This window comes from Ammospiza nelsoni, chromosome 9, assembly GCF_027579445.1.
Source record: "Ammospiza nelsoni isolate bAmmNel1 chromosome 9, bAmmNel1.pri, whole genome shotgun sequence".
NCBI lineage: Eukaryota > Metazoa > Chordata > Aves > Passeriformes > Passerellidae > Ammospiza > Ammospiza nelsoni.
In genome coordinates this window covers 12907721-12935542 of record NC_080641.1, presented here as the reverse complement: position 1 = coordinate 12935542, position 27822 = coordinate 12907721, and the positions used below count along the sequence as shown (strand labels likewise).

Genomic DNA, 27822 nt, shown 5'->3' with positions numbered 1-27822 from the left:
ATGTAAGGCTCCCAGTGCTGAAGAAAATGTGTCTGCTTTTATTGGTGGGATTTTAAAAGTCCATGTGAATTTCAGTTGTCAGTTGGGGCAGGGTGAGGCTGTGTGGTGTCTTCTAAGTTCTTGGGGTTGGCACTGATGTCTTAAGGAAGCAATTGCTTTCCTGGTCTGTAGCTTCCTGAACTTGCTTCCCCTTTGGGATCTCCTGGCAGGGCTGCAAATACAGGCTGCACCACCCACCTTCTTGTGGATGTTCCCAGCTTCTGGCAGGTCTGTATAAAAGCTTTTTTAAGGATGGGGGAACATGGCAAGTCTCTTTCCAAGCACAGGATTTAGGAACTAATGTATCCCTAACAGGAATTAGCAACTTCTTAACAAGTTCCTTTTTAAGAGAACAACACAAAAGGTAAGAGAAAATATAAAGCTTTTAATACAAGTAGCAATAACATTTAAAGTTCATTTTCAGATGCAGGGATTAACATGCAGACTACATAATGGCAACAGTTGAATTCTTAATTTCTCTCCACAACTTCAGGCTTTTCTGAGATCACTTCTCTGGGTGTTCAGTGTTGGGCTGTTGAACAAATGCAGATGGGAAGATGCCAGTCCTCCCCTTGCACTTGCCTTCAAACCAGTCTTCATTCACTGGAAGGGAAAATTGACACAGTTCTTATGACCCTAGGAATGTACAGGAGCATAATGTGCTGCAGACAGGCCTGAGATCACTGTTTATGGTGTTCTGCTGATAAAACTTGGAGCTGTGCAGACCCAGCAGGGAGTGGAATGTGGAGGAAAGGGAGGAATGAGGAAGACAGTAAAGTGGTAAGGTAAGAAGGAATATCAAATGGGGTTGGGAAATGGGATCAAAATAGAGACCAGGGGGCTTGGAAACTGCCTTGAGTGGAAACAAAGTGAGTGTGGAGAGTGAGGAAATTATCTGATACTTGATCTGTCCTCTTCAGGATACATGTGAAGTGTTTTGTCAGCTATTTCTCATGTTCACATAAAACCCCTAAACCAACCCCCTCACTCAGCCCTTACCCTGGGTTAAGTAAAGCCTAGGAGCTCTGGCAGTTTTGCTGTGAGGGAACCAAATGAGGCAAGAACCAGCTTTGTACTGGGAAATATTTAGCTCAGCAATGAAGGGGAAAGTAGGGTTTTGGGGTGGAGGGGGTGATCAGTATTGTGTGGTGCAGAATCTAACCTGTCAAAGGTTACATGGGGGACTGATTGTGTACTGCTGCCAAAGCCTTCCAGCCACCAGAAATCAGTGACATAACTACAGATAGCTAAACATAAGGGAGTTTTGCCTTTAAAACTTGTTCCTGATGTCTTGATTGCACTCAGAGGCTCAAATGAGATGGGGAGTGTGCCCTGTGTATATTGATCTTCCTGAGATTTAGTCTGTATTTAAGCCTCAATTCCCATAGAAACACTAAGGGCTAATATAGAATGATTATTGAAAGATTTTACTCTTAACAAGAAAAGTAGATGAAAAAAGGTTCCAGGTGGAAGGAATGGGAGTGAGAGCCTGCTCCCATTGTGGGGATAGAAGCTAAAATGAGGTATCTCCTTGAAAGAGTCCACGGTGATCAATAAGCTTAAACACAGTCCAAGTGTAGCTCCTGTCTTAGATGTTTGGGAGGGCTGCGATGGAAACAGGAGTGATGAAAATCTGTTGGAAGAAGTGTGTGTAACAGGGATGTGTGGATAGGAATCCCAGTGCAGAGCTGGAGGGGCTCTGCTGCTGCCACACCACCCTCCCTCTCACCAGAGCTGGGGGTCCCTCCCCGCTCCTGTCCCAGGAGGAGCACAATTACCTTTGGATAAAACAAGGATCGTGTCTCCTGCCTGAAACTCCAGGTCTTCAGGTTGGGTGGCTTCATAACTGTACTGAGCTACAACGTGCTTGGGTCCCGTCTCCCCAGGCATTGCCTCCTGCAGTGACTCCTCTGGTTTGCTGTCTGGTACAAACCCCTCTCCCTGGGCAAGAAACAAGCTGGTGAGGACACAACCTCTTGGTTTTCTTCCTCTGTAGCAGGGCAAGAGACATGAGCTCTGCTTCTCTTCTCCTCTCTCTTTGCTCCTCCGCCTTTCATGAGGTTGCTGGCTTCTGTTGAAAGCCACAAACCCATTCTTGTGGCAAGGAGAAGAAAGGCAGGAGGCAAGAGAAGGTGGCTGCCCCCTGTAGCTGTCACTGACCTCTGTGCCATTGCACCAGACTGTCAGGCAGTTGTCCTTGCTCTGGCTCCAGGCTGCCTCCACGTTCTCTGCACTCAGAGTCACCAGCTCCTGGCCCTCCACAGGCTTGTACCTGGTGCAGGGGATGCAGGTGAGGAGTGCTGGAGCCCAGCCCTGGCTCACTGGGGCTGGCAGTGCCTCACCTCAGCTCCGTGTGCTCGGGCTGCAGCTCCAGCTTCCTGCAAACCAGCTCCAGGAGCTCCCTGTAGGAGTGGCCTCGATCGACTCTCAGGGCCACTGTGAATTTGTAATGCACCTTGAGGACAGTTGGTTCAGCCTCCTGCAGGCAGGAAATGGGATGTCACCTTGTGTGGCTTGGCAAGCACAGACATATTGGTTGGCAGACCCACGCTCATCCCAGGAGAGAGCTCAGTAATAGATTGGGGACTTGGCACCAAATTGTGGCTTTGGGGTGATCAAATTAGAGCTGTGCCCACCCTCCAAGTCCCTCTTTTTTTTTTTTTTTTTTTTTTTTTTTTAGTTGGAATTGCTGTATTTTCCCATCTCTTCCCAGTGTGACTTTCTGATGTGCTGACCATATCCCAGAGTATGTGCATTCCAGTCAAGCTCTCTCCTATTTCTCCCTCTCAAGTGCCTCAGGTTGACTAAGATGAGAGTCATCCAGTGGCCCCCTGACCTGGGGCCAGAATGAGAACTCCCAAAAGCATCCCTAAGTCTCCTGGTAGAAGCAGGTTTGTATGAGAGCAGGACCTCGGGGTCAGCATTCACAGGATGTTACCTTTGCTGTGTCTCTTGGCTGCACCACCGTAGCAGGAACGTGGTCTGGGGAGGAGGAAAAAGGTGGCTCAGGAGGGATGGAATGGAATGGGATGGGATAAATGTTTATAAACACACAGCCAGGCCTCCTGCAGCCCATCATGATCTCCAGCAACACCAGCCAGCCCTGGAGCCAGCAGCGATCCCTTGAATGGATACAGCATCTGCCACAGGTGTTCTTCTGTAAGGTACCACTGAGCAGAGGTTTTGGCTCTGTGCCTTCCCTCTTGCAGAGATGGGAGCATGAGGGGTGGGATTCTTTCATGGATGGATCCAAAAAATACCAACAGAGCTGCTGGTTTTATTGTCTTTGCTCCTTTGATATCCCTGAAAACCAAAGGCAGTCCCTGTCGTTCAATGGGGCTGTAAAGCTAAACTCAGGCCTCCAGGCAGGGTGATTTCATGCAGCTTTGTGGAAGCCTCTTCATGAGGATCTGATTTACATTTTGGCAGTGCTTTGGCACAACTGTGCTCATTCCAGGAAGAGCCCAAGCTACACTGTTGAACATGGTCCCACTAATAGACCTGAGATGGCTTTTGGTGCCATAAAGATGATCATTGGGGTTTTTGTGTGTGTGAGGTGTTTGGCCTTAATTCCATGAGCCGCAGCCTTCTTCTGTGTCAGCTCTACCCATGGACTCTCTACAAGGCCGCTCTGTTGGGAACAGGAGCTTGGGATGTGGAACACTGGGTACCACCAGCCAGGAATCCCCTTCACACAGCTCCTTTAAGATGTAGTAATTAATACAGCTCCTTTAAGCCTAGCTCAGCTCAAGCAGCACTGAAACTATCTTGGATGCCCTGCTTGAAGGAGAAGCCTATAAGGAATCCTTTACTCCAAGCTGGTCCTTGCCCCATTCCTGTCTCCAAGCCCTTTTCCTCATTACTCCCTGTGCTAATTAAAGCACAGAGGGACTTGCTTTCCTCAGGGACCCCACAGATGCTATTTTACTCCATTCTCAGCACTGCAGTTCTGTTTCTGCCTCCTGTTGCAATGTCTCCCATTCCTTGATTGCAAAGGGGCCAGGAATAAGATGAAGATGAGCCCTACGCTGCTCCCAAAGGGTGAGGATGTGCCACCTCAGCCTGCTGAGGGTGAGGATGTCACCCTGTGTCCCCATGCCCTCAGCTGCCCTCACTGACCTGGCGCCAGCCGCCGCGGCCTCTCCGGCACACTGCGGGTGGGTGACTCGGGGATCTCAGCTTCCACAGGGGCTTCCTCCTGTGCCATGGGAAGAGACAGTGCTGTCAGTCCCACCCTCACTGAGGGACTGGGGTGCTGCTGCCTTGTGCAGCTCCCCTCCAACCTGCTTTTCCCCAAGTCTGTTTGGGGTATTGAACAGGGGAGGGGTCACTTAGCTAGATCCATTATCTCCCCAGCATTGCCCACCACCGCTAGGGTGCCACCAGCACAGATTGTGCAGGTCTCTGAGCTCATGATAAGGTGACCATGGGCCAGAAGAACCAACGCCATCATCATGAGGAGGAGGGAGTCACATATATGGGTCCCACTGGGAGGCAGGTGTTGGGTGAATATTTCAAGATCTGCCCTCCCCAGGACACCATTTCCTCCTGGGCTGCCTCACCTGGATGTGCAGCTTATTGTGGAGCTCCACAGGCTCGAGGAAGTTGCAGGGGACAATCCCTTTCTGCAGGGGGAGAAGAGATGTGTAGTGATTGCTTGGCAAGAAGGCAACCCACTGCTGGAGGACACAACTGGATGTGTCCTCACCCTCCCCTGCATCCAGGAGGGTTCCTGAGGCTTGAAGTTTAGTTTAGCAGAATCTCAGCCATAATCTGTTGTCTGTCCCTCCTGTGCAGCACAGTCCTGGTATACCTTTCCATTGAACATCACTGTAGCCCAATTGTCCTTCTCTTTCTTCAGGACAAAGACAATGTTTCCTGGCAGGACCTGCAGCTCCTCCTCGGTCTCGGGAATGAACTCGTACATGACGCGGTGTGGCTGCCCTGTGAGGGCCCTGGGGGTGGGAGCAGTGCACAGGTCAGGATGTTGGTGATGCTGTGTGAGTGCAGGATGGGGTTGTGCCTGGCTGCATGGGTGATCCATCTTTCATACAACTTACCTGAGGATTTCTGGGGTCTTGGGCCTGGGTGGAGGACCAGAGGCCTGCCAACAGGAAGACAAGAAGGAAAATACCAGTAAGTCAGAGGATTTTGTTCGCTTTGAAGAAATGTCCTGGAGGCTTTTACCATGCCCTCACCCCAACACTGTTCCTTCCTCCACATGCAGGTGCCTTAAGTGCCATGAGGAATATCACTGGCTTTGTTCCTTCTAAGGAACAGTTTGCACACTCTTCAACATACAGTTGGCTTTCAGAGGCATGATCCTCTTTTCACTCCTGATTTTAGTTTCAGTTCACAGAGGATTGAAATTGTCAATGCTGTCTGCATTGAGAAGGTTGTCATGTATCTTGTGCAGTGGTGCTGTGCTGTGTTTCCCCATATACACCCAAAAACCTCCTGGAAAAACTCTTGCCACATTTGGGAATGGGAAGATGCCATTACATCATCTGGAAAATGGCATGGGAAATGCTAAGGAGTTGTGGAAAGGCAGGAGGGTGCAAAGTGAGAATAAAACTGCTGTTGTTAGGCAGAGGATCCCTAATGATTGCTTTGGGGAGGGTCAGAGACAGCTCCCTGCAGAGAGCCATCACCCCACCCACTGCTTCCCCATGCAGGGAACCAGCCTAACCTCAGCCCCAGCTGTGGGTGGGATTGGGATGAGCTTCCTGATGGTGGAGGGAGCAGTGGATCCATGGAAGCAGTGCCTGCCTCCTCCCCACGGTGGTGGCACAGAGTTCAGGGTGGTAAGGGTGCTCCCCAGAGTGGGTGACAGCCCCCATGTCACTCTGCCCTGAGCATGCTGTTCATGCTGTTCACTGACAGATCTTACCTGTGGCTGCAGGGGAGCAAATCCTGAAAAATCATCCTTGTCCACCACAGAGGCCACCACCTAGGGCCAGAGACAAAGAGTGACTTGGTGCCCCTAGACCCCTCTCAGACCTCTGATGTCCACCCTCCTCCTTTGCTGCTGGCCAAGCCAAGCTGCTCAGGGTGCTTTAAGCTCTGGAGAGGCTATGATTTTAGGCTAAGCATCTTGGACTGAGTGCCTCAGGTACCATAGGTTCCCTCTCAGCTGGGGTAAGTTTTCTGCTCTTAGCCTGGCTGTTTCTGTGGTTTGAGGTGTTAAAACCTTAAAAGTTTCCCATTCTGTTTTAATCACAAATGTTGAAGGGAGCCAGTGTCCAGCTCAAGCCCATACCTCCTACAGGTGACCTTAAATGTAATTTAGAAAGTTGAAACATGTTTTTTTACATGTTTCTGGCACTCAAGGAGCTGCCTGGCTCTCAGCTGTCTGATTCCCCAGTGCCTGGTTCCTTTTCTGGATGGGTGCTGCCTCCCAGGGCCTGAACCCAGAGGTGGTATCCCAGTGGGTGGATTTTGCACACTCACATGAGAAAAGATTGCTTTCTTATCTGAGCTGAAAAGCTCTTTTCAAACAGAGAGGTGGAAGAGCTGGAGGTTGGTCGTGGGTGTCAAATGTTAAATAGCTCCTTTCCCCCATCCCTGAAAATGCCTTGGCTTGAGATGAAGCTCCAGTGGGATCATTGCAGCTCATTGCTGACTATCCCTCATGTCTCACTAAGGAGACAAACTGGAAATAGGCCATGCTCAGCAGGAACATGCTTTTAGCTCTGGTATTCTTGCAGTCTCCCTGTTTCCCACGAGATCCCTGTGTGCCATCCCTCTCTCCATGTCTGGGGGATCCCTGAGGCAGAGACCAGCTCCCTGTCTCTGGCTGCCTCCCAGGCAGCAGACAGCAGCCCAGAGGGATGATAAGGCAGTCAGCAGCTCTTCTCAGCCCACAGGCTTGGCCTGAATAAATAGTACAGATCTTTCTTACCATTGCCTTTCCCAGGTAGTCCTTCTTCTCCAGCTGAGCCACTTGCTTCTCATTTGGCCTGAACAGCTTCCCTGCAGGAATGGCCACCAGCTGACAGAGCTTCTGCTTCTGTGGCACAGACAAGTCATGGAGACTTTGGAGGTGAGAGCAGGGAGTGATGAATGTCCCTTCTGCCCTGGGCTTGGGGCCTGCTCCAGACCCCCACCATGACAGCCCAATTCCAGCCCAGGTGCGGTCCATGGAATCCCATCTTCCCATCCCTGTCTCCCTGTGACCCAAAGCTCATCCCACAGACTCGTGTCCCACTGCAATAACCATTGCCACAGCATTTTAATCCTGCTAAAAGCTGGATGTGCTGTCAGTGGGATTTCCCTCCCTCTCCCTGTGAGACCTGCTCCTCCATACCAGGATGGCTTCCATTGCCCTGTCTATCTTGTTGTGCTGGGGCTCGCTCTTCATGCTCATGGCCAGGGTCAGGTGCTCTTCAGCCTTCTCCCAGTTCTCTGTTGTGGCATACACCAGTGCAATGTTGTAGAGAATCTGCTGGAGGGATGGAAGCAAGGGAAAGAGCTCTTGGAGCAGCCAGAGCTGCCAGGAAAGGAAAGGGCAGTGGGGCAGTGGCACTGCACCCGCTTGCTTGGTTTTTGCAAGGTACAAAAGAGGCTGGCTGTGTCCTCTTAAGATTTCTCATGCTGGAGAAGGCTGGAGAGCAGAGTTTTGGGGTCCAGCTGGTGGCCAGGTGTGTCTCACCTCGCAGGCAAAGAGCCGGTAGTGCAGCCCCAGGATCTTGTAGTCGATGAGTTGGTTCCCTCGCAGCTGGGCCAGCGCCTCTTTGAAATCCTCCATGGCCTTTCCATGGCTGGGGAGCAGAGGATGAAGGTGTCACCAGCTCGTGGTGGCAACCTGCCTGCCTCTAAGCCTGTACTCAGACTTGGTGAGTTCAGGGTCTCCTCTCTATCCTTGCAGTGTTTCAGACACCCCAGGGAAGGAGAGAGGTTTTGAGGCTCATATTAATCCCAGACTGCAGTGCTGAAGAGTAGGAGCCTGTTTAACCTCAGCGGCTTTCAGTCTGGGCTCTGGGGCACCAACCTGCCTGGGGCCATCCTCACATGAAGGCTGGCATCTCTGTAAGTGGCAAGAATGAAACTTGAAACCCTTCCACTCACTTCTGGCTCCGGTAAAACACGGTCCCCCGCTGGAAGTAAGCCACAGCCAGGTGCTTGTCACAGCCGATGCTCCGGGTGAACGCCTGCAGAGGTAGGAGTGGGGCAAAGGGGGGGTAAAAAGGGGACACCTTAACAAAACTGAGGGCATAGAGCAGTTGTACCTATCCTGCCTTAGCTGAGCTGCCCAAGCTGGGCTCTGTGGGCTGTGTTTCCCTGCAGCACTGGGCAGTGGATGGGGGAGAGCCTGGACCAGGCTCCTGGGCTTTTTGAGCTGGAGCCATGCCAGCATGGTCACCTCCCGGAGAGAGGGAGAGTGAGCAGTGAGCCGTGTACCGCTGCTGCTGCCTCACCTCTGATTCACTGGCAGAACAGGTTTGGCAGCCTCGGGCTGCCCCCTTCCTCACAGCTTTAAAAGGCCCCAAATCCATCCCTTAGAGTGTGATGCTATTAATTCCTTCCAGCCCCACCATGTCCTGGGCAAGTCCCAGAGGGGAGGATGAGCGGCCCTAGGGGCTGTACCTTACCTCCTCCGCCTCGGCCAGCTTCCCCAGGACAAGCTGGATGCAGCCGATGTTAAAGCAGATTTTGGCAGGGGGGTTCTGGACGGCCGAGAAGGCGTCCAGGGCAGCGCTCCACTCCTTCCTGTCCGCAGCGCACACCCCTTCTTGCCACAGCCGGATCGTCTCCACCAGGGACATGGCGTGGTGGCAGAGGGATCCCCGTGTCGTCTCACCCTGTCGCTGTCCTTCCCTGTGGCGTAGCTCGGCCTCTCTGGCTCCCTTCTGCCTGCACTTCTGCCTTACCCGCCGTGTCACTAACCCGGCAGGAAGTGGCCCCGCTCGCATCAGCCCCGGCGTGGGGAAGTGGGGCAGAGGCTGCGTGTGACACAGCGGTGGCCATGGGCTGCATCCCTGCTCCTCTCGGGCAGCCGCTCCTCGCCTGCTCGGGTTTTGATCTTCCCGTTTTTACATTAGGAACCATGGATTTTGTCAGCTGGGTAGTTCATCAGGTCAAATTTCAGGCTGCAAAATCCCAGGATGATGAGCGCTGGGCTGCGGCTGCGGGCACCTCGGTGCCCTGCAAAGCGCAGCCTCATCATTGCCAAGCGGCTCCTGCCGACAATTCCTGGCAGGCACAGCCCTGGGGCTCCCCTGTCTGCCTGAGTGGGGAGGTGAAGTAGAGCCCAAGGCAGTGCCTGGGAAACCCTCTGTCCTTCCTGACCCCACCGTGTTGTCCCTGTGTGGAGTTCCCTGCTAAGGGCTGCCCATGGACGGGGTTCCTGGGGCAGTGGCCGTGCTGCACCGTGTCCCCAGGGCTCAGCCCATCACCTCTTCTGTCCAGGTGTTTCAGGGCCAAGGAAGCATGACTGGCTCTGGAGCACTGCTGGGAGCACAGGGCCAAGAGATGAGCACAGGGCACGTGGTGACAGCAGAATTCTGACCTGCTGCTGACTCACAGGTTTGGAGCACATGGTTTTTAGGCATTTTTGGAAGTACTTTGCCTCTGCCCCATCTACCAGCAATGTGATGTATATTTTGTAAGAGCTTAAAATATGTCAGCAAGACTCAGCCCTTGTGCCTTTACCAAAACTTCCCTAGCAAATTACATAACTCCAGCAGTGGGAGGGAGGCTGGGAGGTGACTTCTGAGTACTGCTGATGGAGAAACCTGTGCCCCAGAGCAGCAAAGATTGGGGTTTTAATCCAAAGTAGGAGCAAACAGAACTCTGAGCCTGGGGCTCTCTGGTTCTCCAGCTGCATGTGTGCCCTCAGCATCCCCCCTGCGTCCTATGGGCTTCCCACAGCAAGACTCTGATCTCCAGGAAAGCAGAGGGAGATGCAGCAAGCTGAAGTGATGCCCAGGTAAAAGGGCAGGAATAACAACATGGTGAGTGTAAAAACACCCCTCCAGGTGCCTTTTCTGATTCCTGTGAGGGATGGGACACCCCATGGAGCAGCAAATGGTTCACCTTATTGGAGGCTTAATTTCCTGCTCATTGAATTATGGGAATTGGTGCGCTGCTCAGTCAAGTTTATCCCAAAAGCAGTACAAGGGGAGCTGGAGGAGGATGAGAGATCATCCCCATTGTAATGCTGACAGCAGCTGGGTATTTGTAATTAACAGTGAGATTTCAGAGCTGTGATAAACACAGCCGTTGTAGCAAGAGTGAGTCTCTTGTTCCCCTTTCTCTGCCCAAAGCTGACTCAGTAGGTAAACTCGTTTCTTCTACGATAACGTCCAACAGGAAGTGAGTAACAGAGATGGTGACATTTCCTGTGGAAGACTCCTGGAATCCAGCAAACCCAGTTCACCAATATGAAATGTCCAAAATCCAGCTGGGGTGCAGTGCTTTTGACTTTGTACAGCTACAATAGGTACGAGTTCATAATTTCTGAAGAGTCAACAAAGACTGATTCAGGCACAAAGAGCCCCCCATTATGCACAAGGGAAGATATTTTTCTGAGTTTTATTGGGCAGGAGAAGTGGAGGAGCATGTCCAGCTCATTCCCAGGAAGGCAAGTTGGAGCTCTCTGCTCAGGACCTGGGGGTTTTGGCTCTTTTCCCAAATGGAGGCAGACACTGAGGTGGATGTGAGAACAGCAGCAGGTCTCGAGTAGCACAAAAGCAGGAGGTGATGAGAAGGTGCCATGGCCACATGCTCTGGCTAGAGCTGAAGGCAGCAGAGCTCTGTAAGCCCTGTCACCCTTCCCAGTCTGACCTGCATGAGGCTCTCCATTGAAGGTTTTGTTCTCCTAGCAGGAATCTGAACCCATCCACCAATGCAAGCAAGGCACGATTTGGAGGAAAAGCTGTTTTTTAAGACTAATTTACTTTTTCCCCTCCTGTCACTCATTACCAGCAGAGCTGCCCCTGCAAATCCTGCCCTATCCCCATATCAATGCGTGTTTTAGCACATCCCCGAACAGAAATGTGGATGTACATGTTCTGTAAATGTTCCTAAGTCCATCACAGCCTCACACAAGGGGATCTGCAGAACCTTAAGACCACTCCATTTATTCACTTCATTCATCTAATGCCATCTAGAGGCAGCTGATCTGCTTTGGCATCAATTGCTTTGGAAAATACTTTCCACTTCTCTGGGATTACAGCTTATTTGTTTAAATGAGGTTCATCGATGTCTTAACCCAGATCTGGGCAAGCAGAAAGAACCAGAGGAGCCAATCACAGTTCCTGGCAGAGCTGTAAGGACAGAACCCTCACTGCACAACCAGAATTTCTGTACAGATCTATGGGTGAAACCTGGATCCTTTCTGTAGCAAGGTTGGGTCTCTCACCTGGTGATCTCAGTGCCTCCTGTGGTTGTGCCTGTGTTCTTCTGGAGGCAGTGAGCAAACAGAAGCATCCTAGGAAGAGAATTCAGGAGGCACTGAATGGTTTAGGGGCAGCTGTGCTGGTTCCTGGTCCCCACTGAAGGCATGTCAGACACAGTGAGTAAATATTCAGTGATGATTTATTGTCTGGTCTTTATTATTATTACAAAAACAAAGCAGATATCAAAAAACAGCAAAGATTTCACAAGGTCCCCAACAGTTTTACACAACTGAACTGTAGTAAAATAGTGAAATTAAAACACATATATTTCAGTCCTGGCCCTAAACCTTCTACGGTGATCCGTGGTCTGGGATGCGCTGGGCTTTCCTAATTCTTTAAAATTCTCTTTGTTTGGGAACCTGACTGGCCCACTAGATAACATGATGAGGCACAATGCAACAGGAATGTGAACTGTCTGGTATCCTTACAGACCCTACACACCCAGAAAACAAAATAGGGGAGGCTCTGCAAGGATGGTGTCGATACCAGGATATGTTTCTCACACTACCCCAAGCAGCCATTTAGTTGTGCTTGACAAAACCAAATCACTTTCCAATTGCTGAAAGGTGATTTGCTGTGTAAAAGCTGCTTTTTCTTCTTCTCCTCAGGAGCTTTGCTCCCCAAAATAAGAAGAGTTCACTGGGCTGGGCTCCAGTGTAAATGGACCATTAACCTTTTTTCTAAACTGCATGATGGACAACTCCATCCCACTGTGACCTTCCCACTGTGGACCCAGCATCAGACTGATGGCAAGGAACCTGAGCAGGTTAAGGAAAATACTCAGCTCTCTGGAATGATAATTGGGGTTGGAAAAGAGCTTTTTTTCTCTCTTGTTCACAGATGTAGGGTCAGAGGTTGACCAAAGGCAATATGGTCCAGTTACCTGTGTCAATAATAGCTGCCCCACTTCTCAAATACAAGATTTTAGCTCAAAACGCTGCATGGCTAGCAAAAAATTAAGACATTGCCCCGTGTCCCTTAGCACTTGCTCAGAGAGTCAGGTCCAAATCTGCCACAATTACACACAAATGCAAATCACTCTAAACACCAAATTGTTTACATCACTGAATATGTCGCTGAAAGGCTGGCGAGTACCAAAGATTCCTGTTAGAAGTAAAATTGCACCTTCGTAATTTTCCAGGATTGAACTGCAGAAGAGATCACGATGCATCATTGGTGGGGTATGACAGAAGCAGCAGGGCGAAGGCAAAGCTGGGGGGCAGAGCTGCCCGGGGGCGGCCGTGCCAGGGGGTCAGGGCTGGTGCTCCCTGCTGGAGTCACACCAACGCTCCCTGCTGGAGTCACACTGTCTTCCTGGCAGTCAGAACACGCACGATGGACCCAACGCCGCCAGCAGCCAGCGCCTGGGAAAGGAAACGGGGCAGTGAACAGCAGGCCAGGGCAGCTGCAGCCTGGAGCTCCCTTCAGGAACCAAACAGGCTGACAAGGATGATGCAGAGAGACTTTGAACATAGCCTGGAGTGACAGAATGAGGGGGAAAGGCTTCAAACTGACAGGGAGTAGAGGTAGGTATCAGGAAGAAATCCTTCCCTGTGAGGGTGGGGAGGCCCTGGCACAGATTTGCCAGAGGAGCTGTGGCTGCCCTATCTCTGGAAATGCCCAAAGCTGGGTTGGACAGGGCTTGGAGCAACCTGGGCTAGTGGAAGGTGTCCCTGTCTGTGGAATGAGATAAACTTCAAGGTCCCTTCCAATCAAAACCATCTTGGGAGTCTATGAAATTACTTGGATCACATTTATACTGTACATGAGTATCTGCCTGCCCTCCACGAAATACAAGCAGCCAGGGTGCCAGGGTACGATAATCACACTCAATTTCAAGAAAGCTTTTTAACTTTAATTAAGCTTTCATTTCCCTGCATAACCAAGCTGCAAATTTTGCTTCCCTCCAGGAAAGAAATTCTCCTTGAATGAATGGATGAAACTATTTTGTTTGCCTCAGTCTAAGAGAAACCCAAATTTTGACTGTTGGGTGTTTACCCAAGGAAGCAGCAGTGGCAGGAGGTATAACTCAGCTGTGAGCTCCACATTCACAGCCTGAATCTGGCACTAGAGTCCCACCAGCCAGGAGGGGGTTCTTGCCAGGCTCAGGGCAGGAGCTGTCCCCAGGCACCCACCTTCTCGTGCCACTGCAGCAGCACAGCACTGCTGTTGTCAGAGGGGCTCTCAAAGCCCTTGTAGATGTACTTCATGAGCAGGTCCACCCCGTTCTTGTCCAGTGACTGCACCGCCTTCTCGATGTCGTTGGCTTTGAAGGAGATGAGCACCTTCAGCACGATGCTCTCAGCACGGTCCTGTCAACAGGCACACACACAACCATCCTGCTGTGAGGCACAGCCAAACACTGCTCCTCTCTCAGGCAAACTGAATTAGAGCATTTTTATCATTAACACCTCTGAAGAGGACGGTGTGTGAAGAGCTTGTCATAGCAAAGTATAACAAACACATCCTCCCATGGATAAACAAGGTAAGAGTTGAACACATTTGCCCTGCTTTAGTTTTTCTGCCTCTGTAGTGTTTGCAATTCTGCACCCCTTAATTGTGGCTAAATTGTAAATGCTCATATGGAAGCTCAAGATCTATCAAGTTCCAAAATAATTATAACAATCAAGTGCTTGTCTGCCCCCCCTTCCCACCAGAGCATTTTCCATACCTCACAACCACTAATGTGATCCAGGGAAATGCCATTGGCAGCCTGGAGGAGGTGACTGCTGGAAGCCACGTGCTTTCCAAGCAGTCCCAGTGGATGCAGACTGGCCATTAATATTAAGAATTAATAACTTTTGATCTGGATGTCATCAGCAAGGAGCAGCTCCTCCTGTTCATCCATCACTGACTGAGGCAGCATGAGAGAAGAATGCCTCAGGGTTGCTGGACTTTTGAATAATTCCATCACATAAATACCTCAGGCACCTTCCCCCTACAGAAACTGTGGATGTCAGTTTTCCTGCCCAATTTAATATCCCATAATCACTTGGCTTAGCAAGACTTCTCACATGACTGTAAGCAAAATTATGTAAGTTTTGAGATAACAAAAAATTAAGAGAGGTATTGATGTTCAGTCATTCTACCCTCATTAATTCCACCACCAAGTGTATTCTTAAATCCTTCAATAGAGGCTAATGGAAACAAGTCATTAATGTGAGGACAAAGCTGTACAGCTCTATTTGTAACAGCTGGTTCTCAGAGCTCTGTAACACCCTGCAGGAAAGGGCTGGGGCTGCAGGAACAGCTCTGCCAGGAACCATGCCCCGGGGCCTCTCCTTGGGCAGGGAGAAGTGACTGCAGGCACTCAGCAGCTGGGCAGTGCCATATCTTATCAGCCTGTTCCTCCCACCACTGCAATCATGAGCTATTCAGGATCCATGCTGAGGACAGTCAGAAATGCACGTACCCAGCAGACTCCCACACTGTCACGGGGGAGGGCTTGCTTCTCCTGAGGTTTTAACAGCTTCATTTTGATTGGATGTGACAAAAAACAATTCTTCCTTTTTTGTAGGCTCACTGCTGGTGGTTTCATTAGTTAGAAGTGAGAACTGCAAGCCTGGCTCCCTGAGCATACAACGATTACATCTGTGAGCTGCCATGTCTGGTCTGAGTCAGACACAGGCACCTGGTGACACCTGGGCACACCAAGCACGACCAGCACTGGTAGGAGACACACCAAGGTAAAGGTACGTGGACAGTACTATGTCTGAGCTACAGTATTTTGAACAAGATTAAAACACTTGTGGTCATGGATGTCTCAATATCAGAGGATACTCTAAATTCTGCTCCTGTGACCTCCTCAAGGTACAACTAGTGGCACAGAGGTAACAGAGACAGGAGAGGATTTTTAGGGAGTGACCCATGAGCAAACAGTTGCTATTTTACCTTCACTGCCTGGTTCTTTGTGTTGATGGGAGGGTTCTTCAGAGCTGCCTGCAGTGCTGCCATCATGTTCCCTGTGCCAGATGGTTAAGGACCAGACACCAAGTACATGGACATCAAGTACCAGGACAGCTATATCTGTAGCTGGCTTGTGCATGACTGAAAACACTCTGATGCAGCGATTGCCTCACCAGCTAAGAAGACATTACAGCCTAAGACAGCAATTTTCAGGCCACTTGAGGCAGGAGCAGCATCAACAAGCAGCTGTATAGTTCCAGGACTGTTGAATGTGACTGACTTTCCCTGAATGTGCGTCAAAACAAAAGAAACCAGTACCCATCACTTCTGCAATCTGCAGCCCTTGAGAACAGGCCTCAGCTTGTCACATCCAGCCCCAGCAGCCCAGGGAAAAGTGACCAAGGGCCAGCAGGGCAAGGCAGCCCTGGTAGCAGGCATGGGGAGCTCTTTTGGGCACAGGAACCCCTTGTATGCATCCCCTGGGACACCTCCCTGAGCGCTGCCCTGGGGCACTGCGGCTGCTGCGGGCAGGGGAGGAAGGTGGGCCGCCTTCCACGGCCAGCCCCTCCTCCTTCAGCCTCTTGCCTCTGCCAGCCCCTTCTCCATTCAGCCTCTTGCCTCTGCCAGCCCCTTCTCCATTCAGCCCCTTCCCGCTTCAGCCTCTTCCCCTTCCCTCGGCCAGCCATTCAGCCTCTTCCTGCTGTCAGCCTCTTCCTGCTGCCAGCTCCTTCCCCCTTCAGCATCTTCCTGCTGCCAGCTCCTTCCCCCTCAGCCTCTTCCTGCTGTCAGCCCTTTCCCCGTTCAGCGTTCTCCCTTATCCTGCCAGCCCCTCTCCCCTTCAGCCCCTTCCCCTTCAGCCCGTCCCAGCGCTTCCCGCCCGCCGCGGTGCCGCTCACGGATGTTCCCCTATAAGGCCGCCCCGGCGGCGGCCGCGCCCGCTCCGCACCCGCCGCTGCCCTCAGGATATTGTCGCAGGCACGAGTCCACTTCGCCCTCATCAGGCCCCGCTTGCCCGTCGCCCCCGTCCTCCTCATCCACGAACTTGTTCTCGTCGTACTCGTCCACGTCCACCCGGCGGAACCGCGCCGAGGACACCGTGTGCTTCGCCATGGCCGCGCCCGCCCCGCGCAGCCGCCGCCGGCCCGGCCCGCCCCGCCCCAGCGGCGCCGGCGCAGCGGCAGCGCTGACAGCGAGCGGAGCCTGAGGGGGCTGGAGGGAGCTCCGAGCCCAGCCCACCCTGCCCGGCCAGGGACACCTCCCACAGAACCAGGCTGCTCCAGCCGCTCTCCGGCCTGGCCTCGGACGCTGCCAGAGATGGGGCGGCCACAGCTTCTCTGGGAAACCTGTGCCAGGTCCTGACTCACGGGAAACAAGAGTACTTCTTCCCAGTAGCCAATATAAACTTAGTCTCTTTTCTTTTGAAGTTTCACAGATTCACAGAATATTCTGAGCTGGAAAAGACACACAAGCATCATCAAATCCAATTCTTAAGTAAATGGCCCATAGCCAGAATTGAAGTCACAACCTTGATGTTGCTGTCACCCTGCTCTGACTTTGAAGCCATTCCTGCTTGTTCCATCATTCCAGGCCCTTGTAAATAGTGTGTCCTCGTCATTCCCATCAGCTCCTTCAGGCACTGCAAGGCCCCAGTGGGGTCACCCCAAAGCTGCTCCAGGCTGCACAATTCCAGCTCTCCCAGCCTTCCCTGCCAGCAGAGCTGCTCCATCCCTCTGCCCATCCTGGTGCCTGCCCTGGGCTCTCTCCAGCAGCTCCAGCTCCTCCCTGTGCTGGGGCAGCTCTGCAGGTGGGGTCTCACCATGCTCAGGGGCACAGGGGCACGATCCCAATCCCTCCCCTGCTGCCCAGGCTGGGGCTTAGCCCAGGGCAGGGGGTTCAGGGCTGGGGCAGCTCCAGCTCTCACCCCCAGCACCCCCAAACCCTTCTCCCAGGGCTGCTCCAGCTGCTCCTCCCAGCCTGGACTGACCCCAGGGGCTGCCCTGAGCCAGGTGCAGCGCCAGCACTTGGCTTTGTTAAATTCTATGAGATTCCCATGAGCTCTTCCCGAGCTTGTCTGGGTCCCTGTGTCCCCCCAGGACAGAGCCAGGCTGGGCAGGACCCATGTGGCTCCAGGTGAGCTCAGAGCTGCCCTGCCTAGACTGCTCAGGGAGCTCCTACTCCAACAGCACCTAGTGACCTTGCAGGTTAAAAAACAGCCACAGCTTGACTGTTATTTGTTTTTAAATTACACTTGGCCTGTGTAGATAACAATTCTCCTATTATTAATTAGGAAATGACACAGCTTTGTGAGATTCCTGTTAATAGAAAACAGCGGCCCTGGAAAAAAAATAGACACACATCCACATATATACACACATATATTACACCCACCACCACCCCCCTTATTATGAAGAAAACAGCAGGTGGGGAAATGTATTCCTGTATCAGTCCTACCTGCAGGACCACCCACCTCCTTGGCAGAGGAGGAATTTAGGATATGTCACATGTTCCACCAGAGTTGCCTCAGCCTGGGAAGCTGCAGTCCAGCCGTAGCTGTGGCTGTAGCTTGGGGACTGCTGGCATTTTTCTGCTGGAAATTGGCTTAAGGGCAACAAAGTAACTGCAGGAGGTAAATGGACTATCAGGGAGTCACAGAATGGTTTGGGTTGGAAGGGACCTTAAAGGTCATATAGTTCCAGCTGCCTGCCATGGGCAGGGAGTACTGAGGCTCAGGGTTTGCTGCTCTGGCTTATGAGGTAGAGGATTAAATCAAAAGTATGCTCATAATCCATTATTTGAGACCCACCGTTATTCCATGGGTTAAATTTGGCAGGAGAGGACTTTGTTTTTTGCCATCTGTGTTCTCAGTTTCACACCAAAAAGTGGACAGATCTGTGCCGTCCTCAGAGCAGGTGTGTGCCATAGGGAAACACTTCACAATGAGCACTTTCCACTGAATTATTCCTTTGGCATTTTTAAATGCCTTACTATATTTCTGGGTGTGGGGTATAGCTGTTCCCTCTGAGAGGGCAGAAATGCACATGGGGAAAGCCCTCCTTGGCTTGGAGACATCAGGGGAAGCAGATGGCTGGGAAAGGCTTTTGGGAGGCTGGCTGAGAGAGGAAAGAGCCTTTAAATTCTGCTGTCCAGCTGGTGTCCCCTGCTTTCCTTGGGGAAAGGCTGTCCTAAGAGATGTTTAAATTCCTGTTTGGTTAATTTGATGTAGGTTTTGTGTGCCTGCTGGCTGAGCTGGGTGATGAGGGGCTGCCCCTGTGATGCCACACACAAAGTATGTTATACATAAATAGTCTATTCAAGAAGCTACTGAAATTTGTAGCAGCATGTGGAAACTTGGTTCATGATACAGAGGAAAAAAAACTCTTGGAGCTTGGGGGCATTATTCACAAATATTTGCTAAAAAAAAGAGCAAAAATTTCTCTTTTACCCTTGGGAGGATAAACTGCACAATAGAAACAGCCACACTTTTCAGGATTGTTCAGGTCAGGTGATTCCATGATTCAATATGGCAAAAAAACCATGCAAACACCATCAAAAAAAGAACTTTAAAAGGTACAATTATCATGTCAGCAGGTCCAGCTCAGGGTAATAGCAAATATTTATCTGATTTCCTTCAGTGGCTTTTTAGCTTTCCACTTTAGGGCTGTTGCAATCTTTCTTTGCAAATGCTGTGGTGCAGAAGAAGGTTCCTCCCTTGTCTGGGCAGTTCAGTGCAAAAGGATCTTTCCCAGCTGAGACGGTGACAGCAGGCAGGTTCTTTAGATGTTTCCAGGTGCCAGTTTCTGGGAGACAGGAACACAAACAGAATTTGCCTTTGTGGGGTCAGGCATCTGTGGGAGTTGAGCTGCTGTTCTGTGCCTGTCAATATTTTTTTTTCATTTATCAAGTTATACTATTGCCCTCTTTTATTAGTGAAGTTTTGCTACAAGATTGTTATAGCTGAAATCTGGGTGTTCTAAGAAATGTCCATCTGAGTTTCTTTCCAAATGATTTGTGTGTTTATCTGCCTGATGTGCCAGCTGGACAGAAAACTCCTGTTGTACTTCTGCACCAAGGTTTTCCCTTTCTTAGGAAGTTTGTGTCCCCCTCCCTGAGGCTGTAATTCCAGGAAGCACTGGGCCATTCTGTGAGTAAGCTCAATGGTGATTTGTACCAGGGTGTCAGAGGAGGGCAAACACAAATTTTGTGTGGATGAACAACTTTTGGCTCAAGAAGGAAATTGTCTTCACTGCTGCTCTTGTTGCTCCTCATCATTCCTGGATCAAGTTTAATTCTGTTGCTGCTCCACTGTAAAACATTGCCATCTGCATATTTTATCACAGTTCATTCTGTATTCCACCCTGTTTTGCCCTCTGTCAGTATTTAATTTTTTCCTCAAATTAATAATTTTGTTAATTTGCTTTGCTTTCCACTCCTGACTCTATACTAACTTCTGTACATTGTCCTCATATATTTTTGCATATATATGTGCTGTAGTTCCTTCCTGATCCAGACCATTGTGCTCTTCTCATTCAGATTTCTCCTAAAGATTGGCTTCCTGACATCAGGAATGTTCCATTTGTCATTTCTGGTGTTCCTGTACAATTTGGATGGCCAGTTGTGCTCTGCTCTGTGCAGGGCAGGTCACCCTGGCAGTGCTGTGCCTGGGGAAATGGAAAATGCCTCTGCTCCCTGGCATAAGGGAGGGCAGCTCTGGAGAACGAGTGTTTTTCTTTGGAGAGGGGTGTCAGGAAAGGTGTCACCAGCTGCCAGCTCTCCTGGAGGCTGCCAGTGCTGGAGACAATTGAAAAAGCTGCGAATGTGGGATAACGTTCCGGTTCCTGTCCCTGCTGGTGTTCCTGCAGAGTTGGGATGGCCACAGGATGGCAATGTCGCACCTCGGGGATGTGTGGTGTTTTCTGCTGGATGGAGCCGATTGCTTCTCCAGCTCCGTTTAAGCGTCTCTAGATGTTTTCAACCAGAGGCACTGGAAATTTTACATCTTCCCCTGAAACTTGCCTCTTTTTCTTTGCTTGGTGCTTTGTCCTGATCAAAACCCGTCAAAATTTCAATCTCCTCAGTCAACAGTATCACATCCTTACTGGATGGGAGTCAAATCCCAAACTACCCCAATGGATACATTAATTTTCCCACAACCAAAGTGCATTTCTGGATGTGCAGCGTCAGCCTTTGTCTCCTTTGCCAATGCTGTGCCTCTCCATGAGCCACCATTCTGATGCAGGAGAGAGTGTCTGATGCATCCCTAGGAACTCAAAATGACTGTTAACAAATCCTTGTTTATCTATCTCTCTATCTCCATCTGTCTCTCCAAATATACTTAAAATTATAATTCTATCTCTGCCCCTCCCAACTACATTTGGAAGGGACTGGGATATAATACAACTTTAAGAAATTATTTAACTTTTTGCTGAAATGCCTGTCTGGGGCAGAGGGCAGGAGGTGCTGATTAGTGCCCCATGACAAGGTACAAATGTTCACAGGAGGATCTGGAGAGGAGTGTGTTATCCAGTGAAAACCACAGGGAAAACAGTCTCTAATGACTCTGTCTGGAAGTGAGCCAGAGTCCAAGCCATATGGTCTGCACCTAGGGAAAAGCACCCTAATGATCAGGGCTGGGATTTTCTTTTTCTTTATCCAAATATTAGATGAACTCTGGTATCTCTCCAGGCTAAAAAGCATGCAGAAATTCTGATCCATCCCAACGTGGCCAGTTTGGACCTGATTTTACTGATGTCAGTGTGTGGTTTTGGGATTTCTGAAGATGTCTTTTGGAAGCAAAATTGTGTGCATTGATTAGACAGAAGCTGATGTGTGATTATATGGAATCAGGATGTTTTACTCCCCAAACTAAACCATGATCTGCTTCCACAGGCTGGTAGAAGTGTTGCTGTGTGCATGGGGAGAAAGGGAGGTGCACTCTGGAGCTTCCCCCAAACGCTGTACTCAGGACAAGGATGGTTCCTCTCTTTTGTGCCTCTGAAATGTGAGTGTTGAAATTCTGCTGCATTTCTTAGTACAGCCTGGTGCAAAATAATCTCTGCTGGAAGCATTTTACACGTTTTCATTCAGTAGGGAGTTTATCTGAGTTCAAAGTCCAGAGCAGTCACATGGCCCCGTAATGAGCCGGAGACTTGATGTTCCTGTGCAGCCCTAAGGTTTAAAAAATAAGAAACAAAGGATCTGAGGGAAGAAGCAAGATCTTCCACAGCTGCTCATAACCATATGCAGACCATTAGAACCACGCTGCCTGCTCTCCAGCTCATTGAACACAGGAGGATATGGGATATCTCATGCCACAGGAGCACTGGTCCTGGCTCTGGAGCCCTGGAGCTCTGCACTCTGCCAAGGGGCCATAAAGATTAGCCAGGTTTAGGTCCTCAGCTGGGAATGTTTCCTGCTTGAGCTCCTGGGAAAGTCAGACAAAACCATTCCAGTAAATTTACCTCATGTGGCTTGTTTAGCCTCAAAGTGATTGGAATTATCACCTCACTTCCAGAGATTTTTCCAGGGCTTCATTATCTTGATTGTTTCCCTTTCTATATGCCTAAAAAGAAGTGTTTTTACATTTTCTGTCTATTAAGAGTAGAATCAAAAGCTGCAGAGCACCAAGCAGTCTGTAAGGGAAATGACAAATAAGGACATGCCATAGACAGGGTAACCAAGTTAAATTTTAGGACAGCAAAAATCATAAGGAAAAATTACAGAAATAACCCTGGATTTTGATTATTAACAGAAAAAATAATCCCATTCTATTGAATGTGGCCACACCAGAGATTACAGGCGAAGAAATTCTTACATATTAATTATAAAATGTTATCAGGATGTTTTGTTTGTCAAACAATTGGACAGATTTCCTCTTGCCCTAAGAAAGAGCCAGGGAACTTGCCAAGAGCCTGTGTTTACAGATTGAAAATATGGAGGAAGAAAATGAAAGTTTAGAGATGGAAGGAGACGAGACCTTTCCTATACTGCACATAACAAATAGATTTCACACACATATATATAACATATATATATATATATATATATATATATATATATATATATATATATATATATATATATAATATTCTGCTTCATCTTCTTTCCCTTTAAAATGCAGATGATTCGATGATTCTTGGGACTCAAAGAGACATATTTTATTCTTAGAAAATACCAGTTCAGAAAATAATTTAAGATTTGGGGTCAAATGATTAGTGTGCACACAGATTTGCTTCCATGCTGATCAGTGGAGTTTGGAGGGTTTCCAGAAGCACATAACCAGGGAAAGTTTTGCCAATTACTGGCTGAAGTGCTATGAGACAGACAGTAAGGGTCATTTTAATTTTGGTGTGAACTATGAGCCTTGTGCATGTAGAATATTGCACCAATTTTCAGTCCAAATCTGGTCACATTTCCACCTGTCTCCTTTCAGGCTCTTCTCTAGGACGGAGGAGAGCTGTTCTGGCAGAAAACTCACTGGAGCTGTGACTGTGTTCACAGAGTAAACCAGGCAAATCCTGATTACCAGGGCAGTAATTAAACCACCATCTCCTCCTTCCAGAGCAGCTGCCTGGTGATTCCTATCAAACTGAAAAATGCTGGCTCTATGTCAAGAAAAAAGAGAAGGCAGAGTTTGGTGTACTTTGGAAACACCCAGAGTTTCTGGGGATGCTGTGAGTCTGGGCATCCCACACAACTCATATTTCTTTATCTGGGTACCCCATTTTCTTTCACTGTGCAGGGTCACTATGCAGGGATGGGTGTTGGCTAAATAACATGATTTAAGATCTGCTATTTTCTAATAGAATAAGACTTTTTATAGTGTAGCAAAATCTGCTTTCAATTCCCATTGTTGTGCATTGCTTTAGTCAATGAAAATAAAGTGTGCTTGGGAAGCTGCCTAGAAGCCATGTGATTTCAGGGTATTGCTATTTCCCTTTTTAAGAGGAAGGAAAGCCAACTTTTTTCTTTTATGTCATGGTTGAATACAGTGATGCATGCAGTATGGAGGAGGGGAATTCACTCCAGCTCCTGTGATATGTGTAGGGCATCTCTGTATGCCCATTTTCAGGCATTTGGAGACTCCCAGACCCACCTGAGTTATGCAGCACCTGTGGTGGGCAAGTCCTGCCCAGGAGCTGAGGGTCTGGCAGCCCCTGTTCTATGGCTGCTCCTCATTTACACCAATATGGAATTTGGGTTTAAGCTGCTTCTGCCAGCTTTGCTCTGAATGGAGTCAGACTGCACAGGTGAAGGCAAGATGCATTTGTTTCCCTATATATGTGTAATACTTGCTGTGTGTTTGATTTAATGAATGTTTTTCTTCAGACAGTTTATTATATTTGGATGCTTTGGGGTTTTCATTTTGCCTGCTGCTTATGTACCAAAAACCAGGCCAATGCTTTGCAGGTATTTCTCTGCTGCCCACATTCCCCTTTCCAAGTGACTTTTAAGTGATTATATCCCATTCCTGCATCCCTTCCATCCCTGGAAATGTCCAAGACCAGGTTGGAACAGCCTGGGATAGGGGATGATGTCCCTACAGGGGTGGAATGAGATGATCTTTAATGTCCCTTCCAACCCATTTCATGACTCCATGAAAGAACCTCTGCTTGCTGAGCAACAGTGTTCTACACTTCTCTTGCCCCATTCTACATGACCTTTTGCATATTAACAAAGATATTGAATCACAAAGTGAAAACATTGCTCTAAAGTATATATGTATATTTTATTTTTTTTAAGTTGGCCTGTGTAGATAATAATTATCCTATTATGAATTAGGAAATGACACAGCTTTGTGAGGTTCCTCTTAGTATAAAACAGCAGCCCTGGAAAAAAAAATAGACACAGACACACACATCCACATATATACACACATATATTACACCCACCACCACCCCCCTTATTATGAAGAAAACAGCAGGTGGGGAAATGTATTCCTGTATCAGCCCTACCTGCAGGACCACCCACCTCCTTGGCAGAGGAGGAATTTAGGATATGTCACATGTTCCATCAGAGTTGCCTCAGCCTGGGAATCTGCAGTCCAGCCGTAGCTGTGGCTGTAGCTTGGGGACTGCTGGCATTTTTCTGCTGGAAATTGGCTTAAGGGCAACAAAGTAATTGCAGGAGGTAAATGGACTGTCAGGGAGTCACAGAATGGTTTGGGTTGGAAGGGACCTTAAAGGTCATGTAGTTCCAGCTGCCTGCCATGGGCAGGGAGTACTGAGGCTCAGGGTTTGCTGCTCTGGTTTATGGCTGAAAGATGGAAGATTAAAACCAAAGTATGTTCATAATCTATTATTTGAGAGTCATAATGGCCTTTTTGAGCTATCATTGTGTAGGTCCTCTCTCAGCTGTAAGGGCACCTTTATTTGCAGCAAAAACATGACAAATTGCAAAAATTCCCTTTTGGTCTTCATTAACCATTTTTGAAGATACCCTTTTCCCCACTTTGCACTGTTGCTGGCCTGAATACCTACTTCAAAGGAGACTGTAAAACAATTCCTCAAATAATTGAGCAGGAGAAGGCAAAACAGTGACCCAGATAAGATACTTTTCCAGCAACACATTAAGCACAATAATGTCCTGAGAAGAGATTCCATAGTCCCTGCTCTCTCCCTCCCCTGGAGAATAATTAAGTTTTGCTGTGGACTCTCTTTTTTTAGTGTACCTGGTTAATATCTGTGTTTGATCTGGGTGGTGTATTCTGTTCTTGTAGGAGCACAGAGACCAGCAGAGATTAGAGAGGGCAGGTTAGCACAGGCAGAGGATTTGCTGCCATGGGATTGTTCTGGGAGAGGGCTGCTCCTGGAACTAGTCATAACATGGATGTGATACACTTATTTTCTTAAGACTTTAGATTAAACATGTAGGAACAAGTTCATTAATGCCCTCTATGTTACGTGCAGGGCATTCCTTTAATGTATTTTTATGTTAATCAACATTTAATGCGCTGCATGTTCCCTTGGATTGTTTTTTTCCATCCTTCTTGTCTAAATACTATTAGAGGAACTGCTTTTCTGCTCCCTCAACTGCAGCCTGAACCAGAGGAATCTGTCATTTGTCCACAGAGTAGGCTGAGAGCTGGCAACAAGGTTAGAGGGAAGGAAATCCATGGTGATTAAAGAAAGGGAGGTGGGAGAGGAGGAAGGGGACCCATCCTGTTATGGAGACGCAATCGTGAGAGTGTTGTGCTGACACAGGCTCAGGAAAAGGCCAGACCTTCAAATTGGAGTTAAACTGCCTTGGAGGGGCAACACTGTTCCCTTCTCCCCCCTCACTAAACCTTCAGTAGCCAGGCTGTTGCAAAGGTTAATTAGTGTTATCTAGATCTGATTTGGGATGAGAGGCAAAAGGTCACCTTTTCTTAAAAGGAAGAAATTAGTGAAGATGAAAAAGAGGGGGAAATGCAAGGCTGGAGTGTTATCCAGTATCACTGTCATAAAAACCTAAATATATACCCCCTGTCTGAACCCAATTATCAGCCTTGCCTGACTTCCCTGGAGATTTAACTCTTGGCTCTCTTCCAGAACTCAGCTATGATCTCAGATGCTTTGGATTTTGGTATTGAATCGTAAGGAAATTAGCAAGTAATATATGGATTTTCAAATTAAAGCTTGGGGAGTGGTCTGCTTGAGAATAGCAGGATTTAATGGCTGTAATCCTTGGATTAAACTTTGGCTTTCCATGCACTTGTAAACAGACATTATGTTTCTCAGGAAAAAAAGTGATGTCCATCAAAACAATCTTGAAGGCTTGGAGATGTGGCCATAGCTGCATTGTTAGAATTGCTTGTAGAAAGGGATTTGCAGTAAATCTCTTGGTGTCCAGATGAAACTGGACAATATCCTTACGTGTCTGCATGGCAGCTGTTGGGATTGCAGCCACAGAATTATCCACAACCATCCCTTGGCTTTTCCAGGCCTCTGGTGGCTCAAGATGTTACTGAGTCCTCTGATGTTGTGAGTGCTGGAAATACCATTTTACCACAGTTCCTTGTGCACTTCTTTGTCAGTGATTCTCTGCTGGTTTCAGCCTCTCTTTTTGTAAGGCTTTGTTCTGAGGCGGCAGGCCTGAATGGAGAGTAGGAAATCACTCCAGCTGCTTTCCTTGTGCTAGCATTCTGTGCTGAACAGGAATTGCTGAGCAAAGAACATCATTTCCCCAGAGAGGTTTGCTGGGGTAGCACAAAGGCAGTCTGCTGCTTGTTTTTTTTTAATTAGAAGTTCCTGCCAAATACTGTCATCAAGGGTTAGGGGAGGAAGGGAGAGAGGGAAAGAAATGCATGAAATCTGGAGTCCCCTTGGAAGAGCAAGAATCCTGCCTGGGAGAGTAAGAGCAGTGCTTTCTCTACACAGCTCTTGCTTCTTCATTTATAACATCTTATCCAGAAAAAACAGGGCTGGGAGGTTTTTTCCTTCTTTTTCCTTCCCTCTTCCGTGGATCTTAGTTCTGACTGTTATTTCTCCAACAGAATTGGAGGGATTATGCAACTTTGCACTTGGTTTTGGACTAGCCAGTGGAACAAAATTAAGCAGAATTCCTTTTCTTAAGTGGGTGCCAAATTCTCGAGTGACACATCATGCCACGTTGTGGTGATGAATGCACGGCTCGCTGCTTGCGCAGCTGGAGCCTAAAATCTCTTTTTTTTCCTTAAGAAAAAAGATAAGGTTGTGGCTTCTTTGCTTTCTTTTTGCCTTGCAAAGGAAAGGTTTAGAAAACAATCCATAAAGAATAATTGACATGTATTTGGGGGAAGAGAAAGATGTGGAGCCATTCCACTTCTTGTTGCAGGCTTAATCCAGGATAAATCTGTAATTACTGAAACATACTGGGACCTGATGCTGTCTGGTGCTGGATGGGGAATACATTGGATGTTTTATTCCATTCCTCAGTGCACTGGTGACCACTTTATTTGTACTTCTCTATTACTTTGTAATATTTGACTCTTTCTTGTGTTCTTACTGGCACTATTGCCAAAGACTTGCCTTTCAGTTAGAATAGGCCTCTCTAGCAAGGTGGCTTCAGGTCAGAACTGATTTGTGGATGAAAGATTGTATGTTTAAGCTTATTTTTTTGAGGATGTTGCAAAATCTCTGCAATGCAGAAGGCAGGTATGGGTACACCAGGATTGAAAAACTGCCTATCTCGTGCATATATACGTCCTGACAATTCAGCTGTGGACAAGTACGGAGTAACTTAACCAGAAATGTTTCTCCATGGATCTCTCAGTGTTCATCTTATAACCCAAAGTGAAAGAATTTAATATTCCTTTGACTTTTTGATGTGTGGTTTATTGGTTTTTAATGCGTATTTTACAATTATCTACTCTAGGTTTTGATTTCCAGTCCAGCTCATCTCCCTGAGCATAGTAACATATTGCACAATTAATTTGCTGTTTATAACATGCCCCTGAAAAGAGGCTCTTCCATCCTGTTTATTCCTGTGTTTCCAGCTGATCTCCACAGAACAAAACAGTGGC

The 27822-nt window shown here is 48.5% G+C and overlaps 3 protein-coding genes across 4 annotated transcripts in view; 1 reads left to right on the top strand and 2 right to left on the bottom strand.

Moving 5' to 3' along the window:
* Positions 1-404: 404 nt before the first annotated feature.
* NCF2 (neutrophil cytosolic factor 2) lies at positions 405-8907 on the bottom strand. 2 transcript variants are annotated; one of them, XM_059478307.1, is made up of 15 exons: positions 8631-8907; positions 8107-8189; positions 7691-7799; positions 7346-7483; positions 6941-7048; positions 5930-5989; positions 5100-5143; positions 4853-4994; positions 4602-4664; positions 4159-4237; positions 2978-3021; positions 2382-2518; positions 2200-2311; positions 1818-1980; positions 405-642 (listed from the first exon to the last, which is right to left on the bottom strand). In XM_059478307.1, exons 1-15 carry the CDS (start codon positions 8802-8804, stop codon positions 545-547), a joined length of 1554 nt encoding a protein of 517 aa, XP_059334290.1. In that variant the 5' UTR covers positions 8805-8907; the 3' UTR covers positions 405-544. The 2 variants fall into 2 exon arrangements, with proteins under 2 accessions (XP_059334290.1, XP_059334291.1); XM_059478308.1 differs by having other exon boundaries at positions 7346-7480.
* Positions 8908-11559: 2652 nt separating this feature from the next.
* Positions 11560-16509, bottom strand: ARPC5 (actin related protein 2/3 complex subunit 5). Its single transcript, XM_059478745.1, has 4 exons — positions 16312-16509; positions 15330-15402; positions 13574-13750; positions 11560-12802 (listed from the first exon to the last, which is right to left on the bottom strand). The coding sequence occupies exons 1-4, from the start codon at positions 16452-16454 to the stop codon at positions 12740-12742; spliced, it is 456 nt and encodes a 151-aa protein (XP_059334728.1). The 5' UTR covers positions 16455-16509; the 3' UTR covers positions 11560-12739.
* The window catches only part of RGL1 (ral guanine nucleotide dissociation stimulator like 1), a 75202-nt gene continuing 61125 nt past the window's right edge, over positions 13746-27822 (top strand). Inside the window, exons 1-2 of the mRNA XM_059478744.1 lie at positions 13746-13923; positions 14956-15130. The gene's annotated coding sequence lies outside the window, so the exon portion shown is untranslated. The remainder of the gene's footprint in view (positions 13924-14955; positions 15131-27822) is intronic.

Excerpts from the sequence above, each read along its gene's own strand:
- NCF2 (XM_059478307.1), bottom strand. The coding sequence starts at position 8,804 with ATGTCCCTGGTGGAGACGATCCGGCTGTGGCAAGAAGGGGTGTGCGCT. Across the intron at positions 3,022-4,158 it reads GCCGCGGCGGCTGGCGCCAG|ACCACGTTCCTGCTACGGTG; the intron begins GTCAGTGAGGGC and ends CCTCCTCCCCAG. Across the intron at positions 1,981-2,199 it reads TCTGGTGCAATGGCACAGAG|GGAGAGGGGTTTGTACCAGA; the intron begins GTCAGTGACAGC and ends TTTCTTGCCCAG.
- ARPC5 (XM_059478745.1), bottom strand. The coding sequence starts at position 16,454 with ATGGCGAAGCACACGGTGTCCTCGGCGCGGTTCCGCCGGGTGGACGTG. Across the intron at positions 13,751-15,329 it reads CAAAGAACCAGGCAGTGAAG|GACCGTGCTGAGAGCATCGT; the intron begins GTAAAATAGCAA and ends GCCTGTTGACAG. Across the intron at positions 12,803-13,573 it reads TGCTGCAGTGGCACGAGAAG|GCGCTGGCTGCTGGCGGCGT; the intron begins GTGGGTGCCTGG and ends TTCCTTTCCCAG.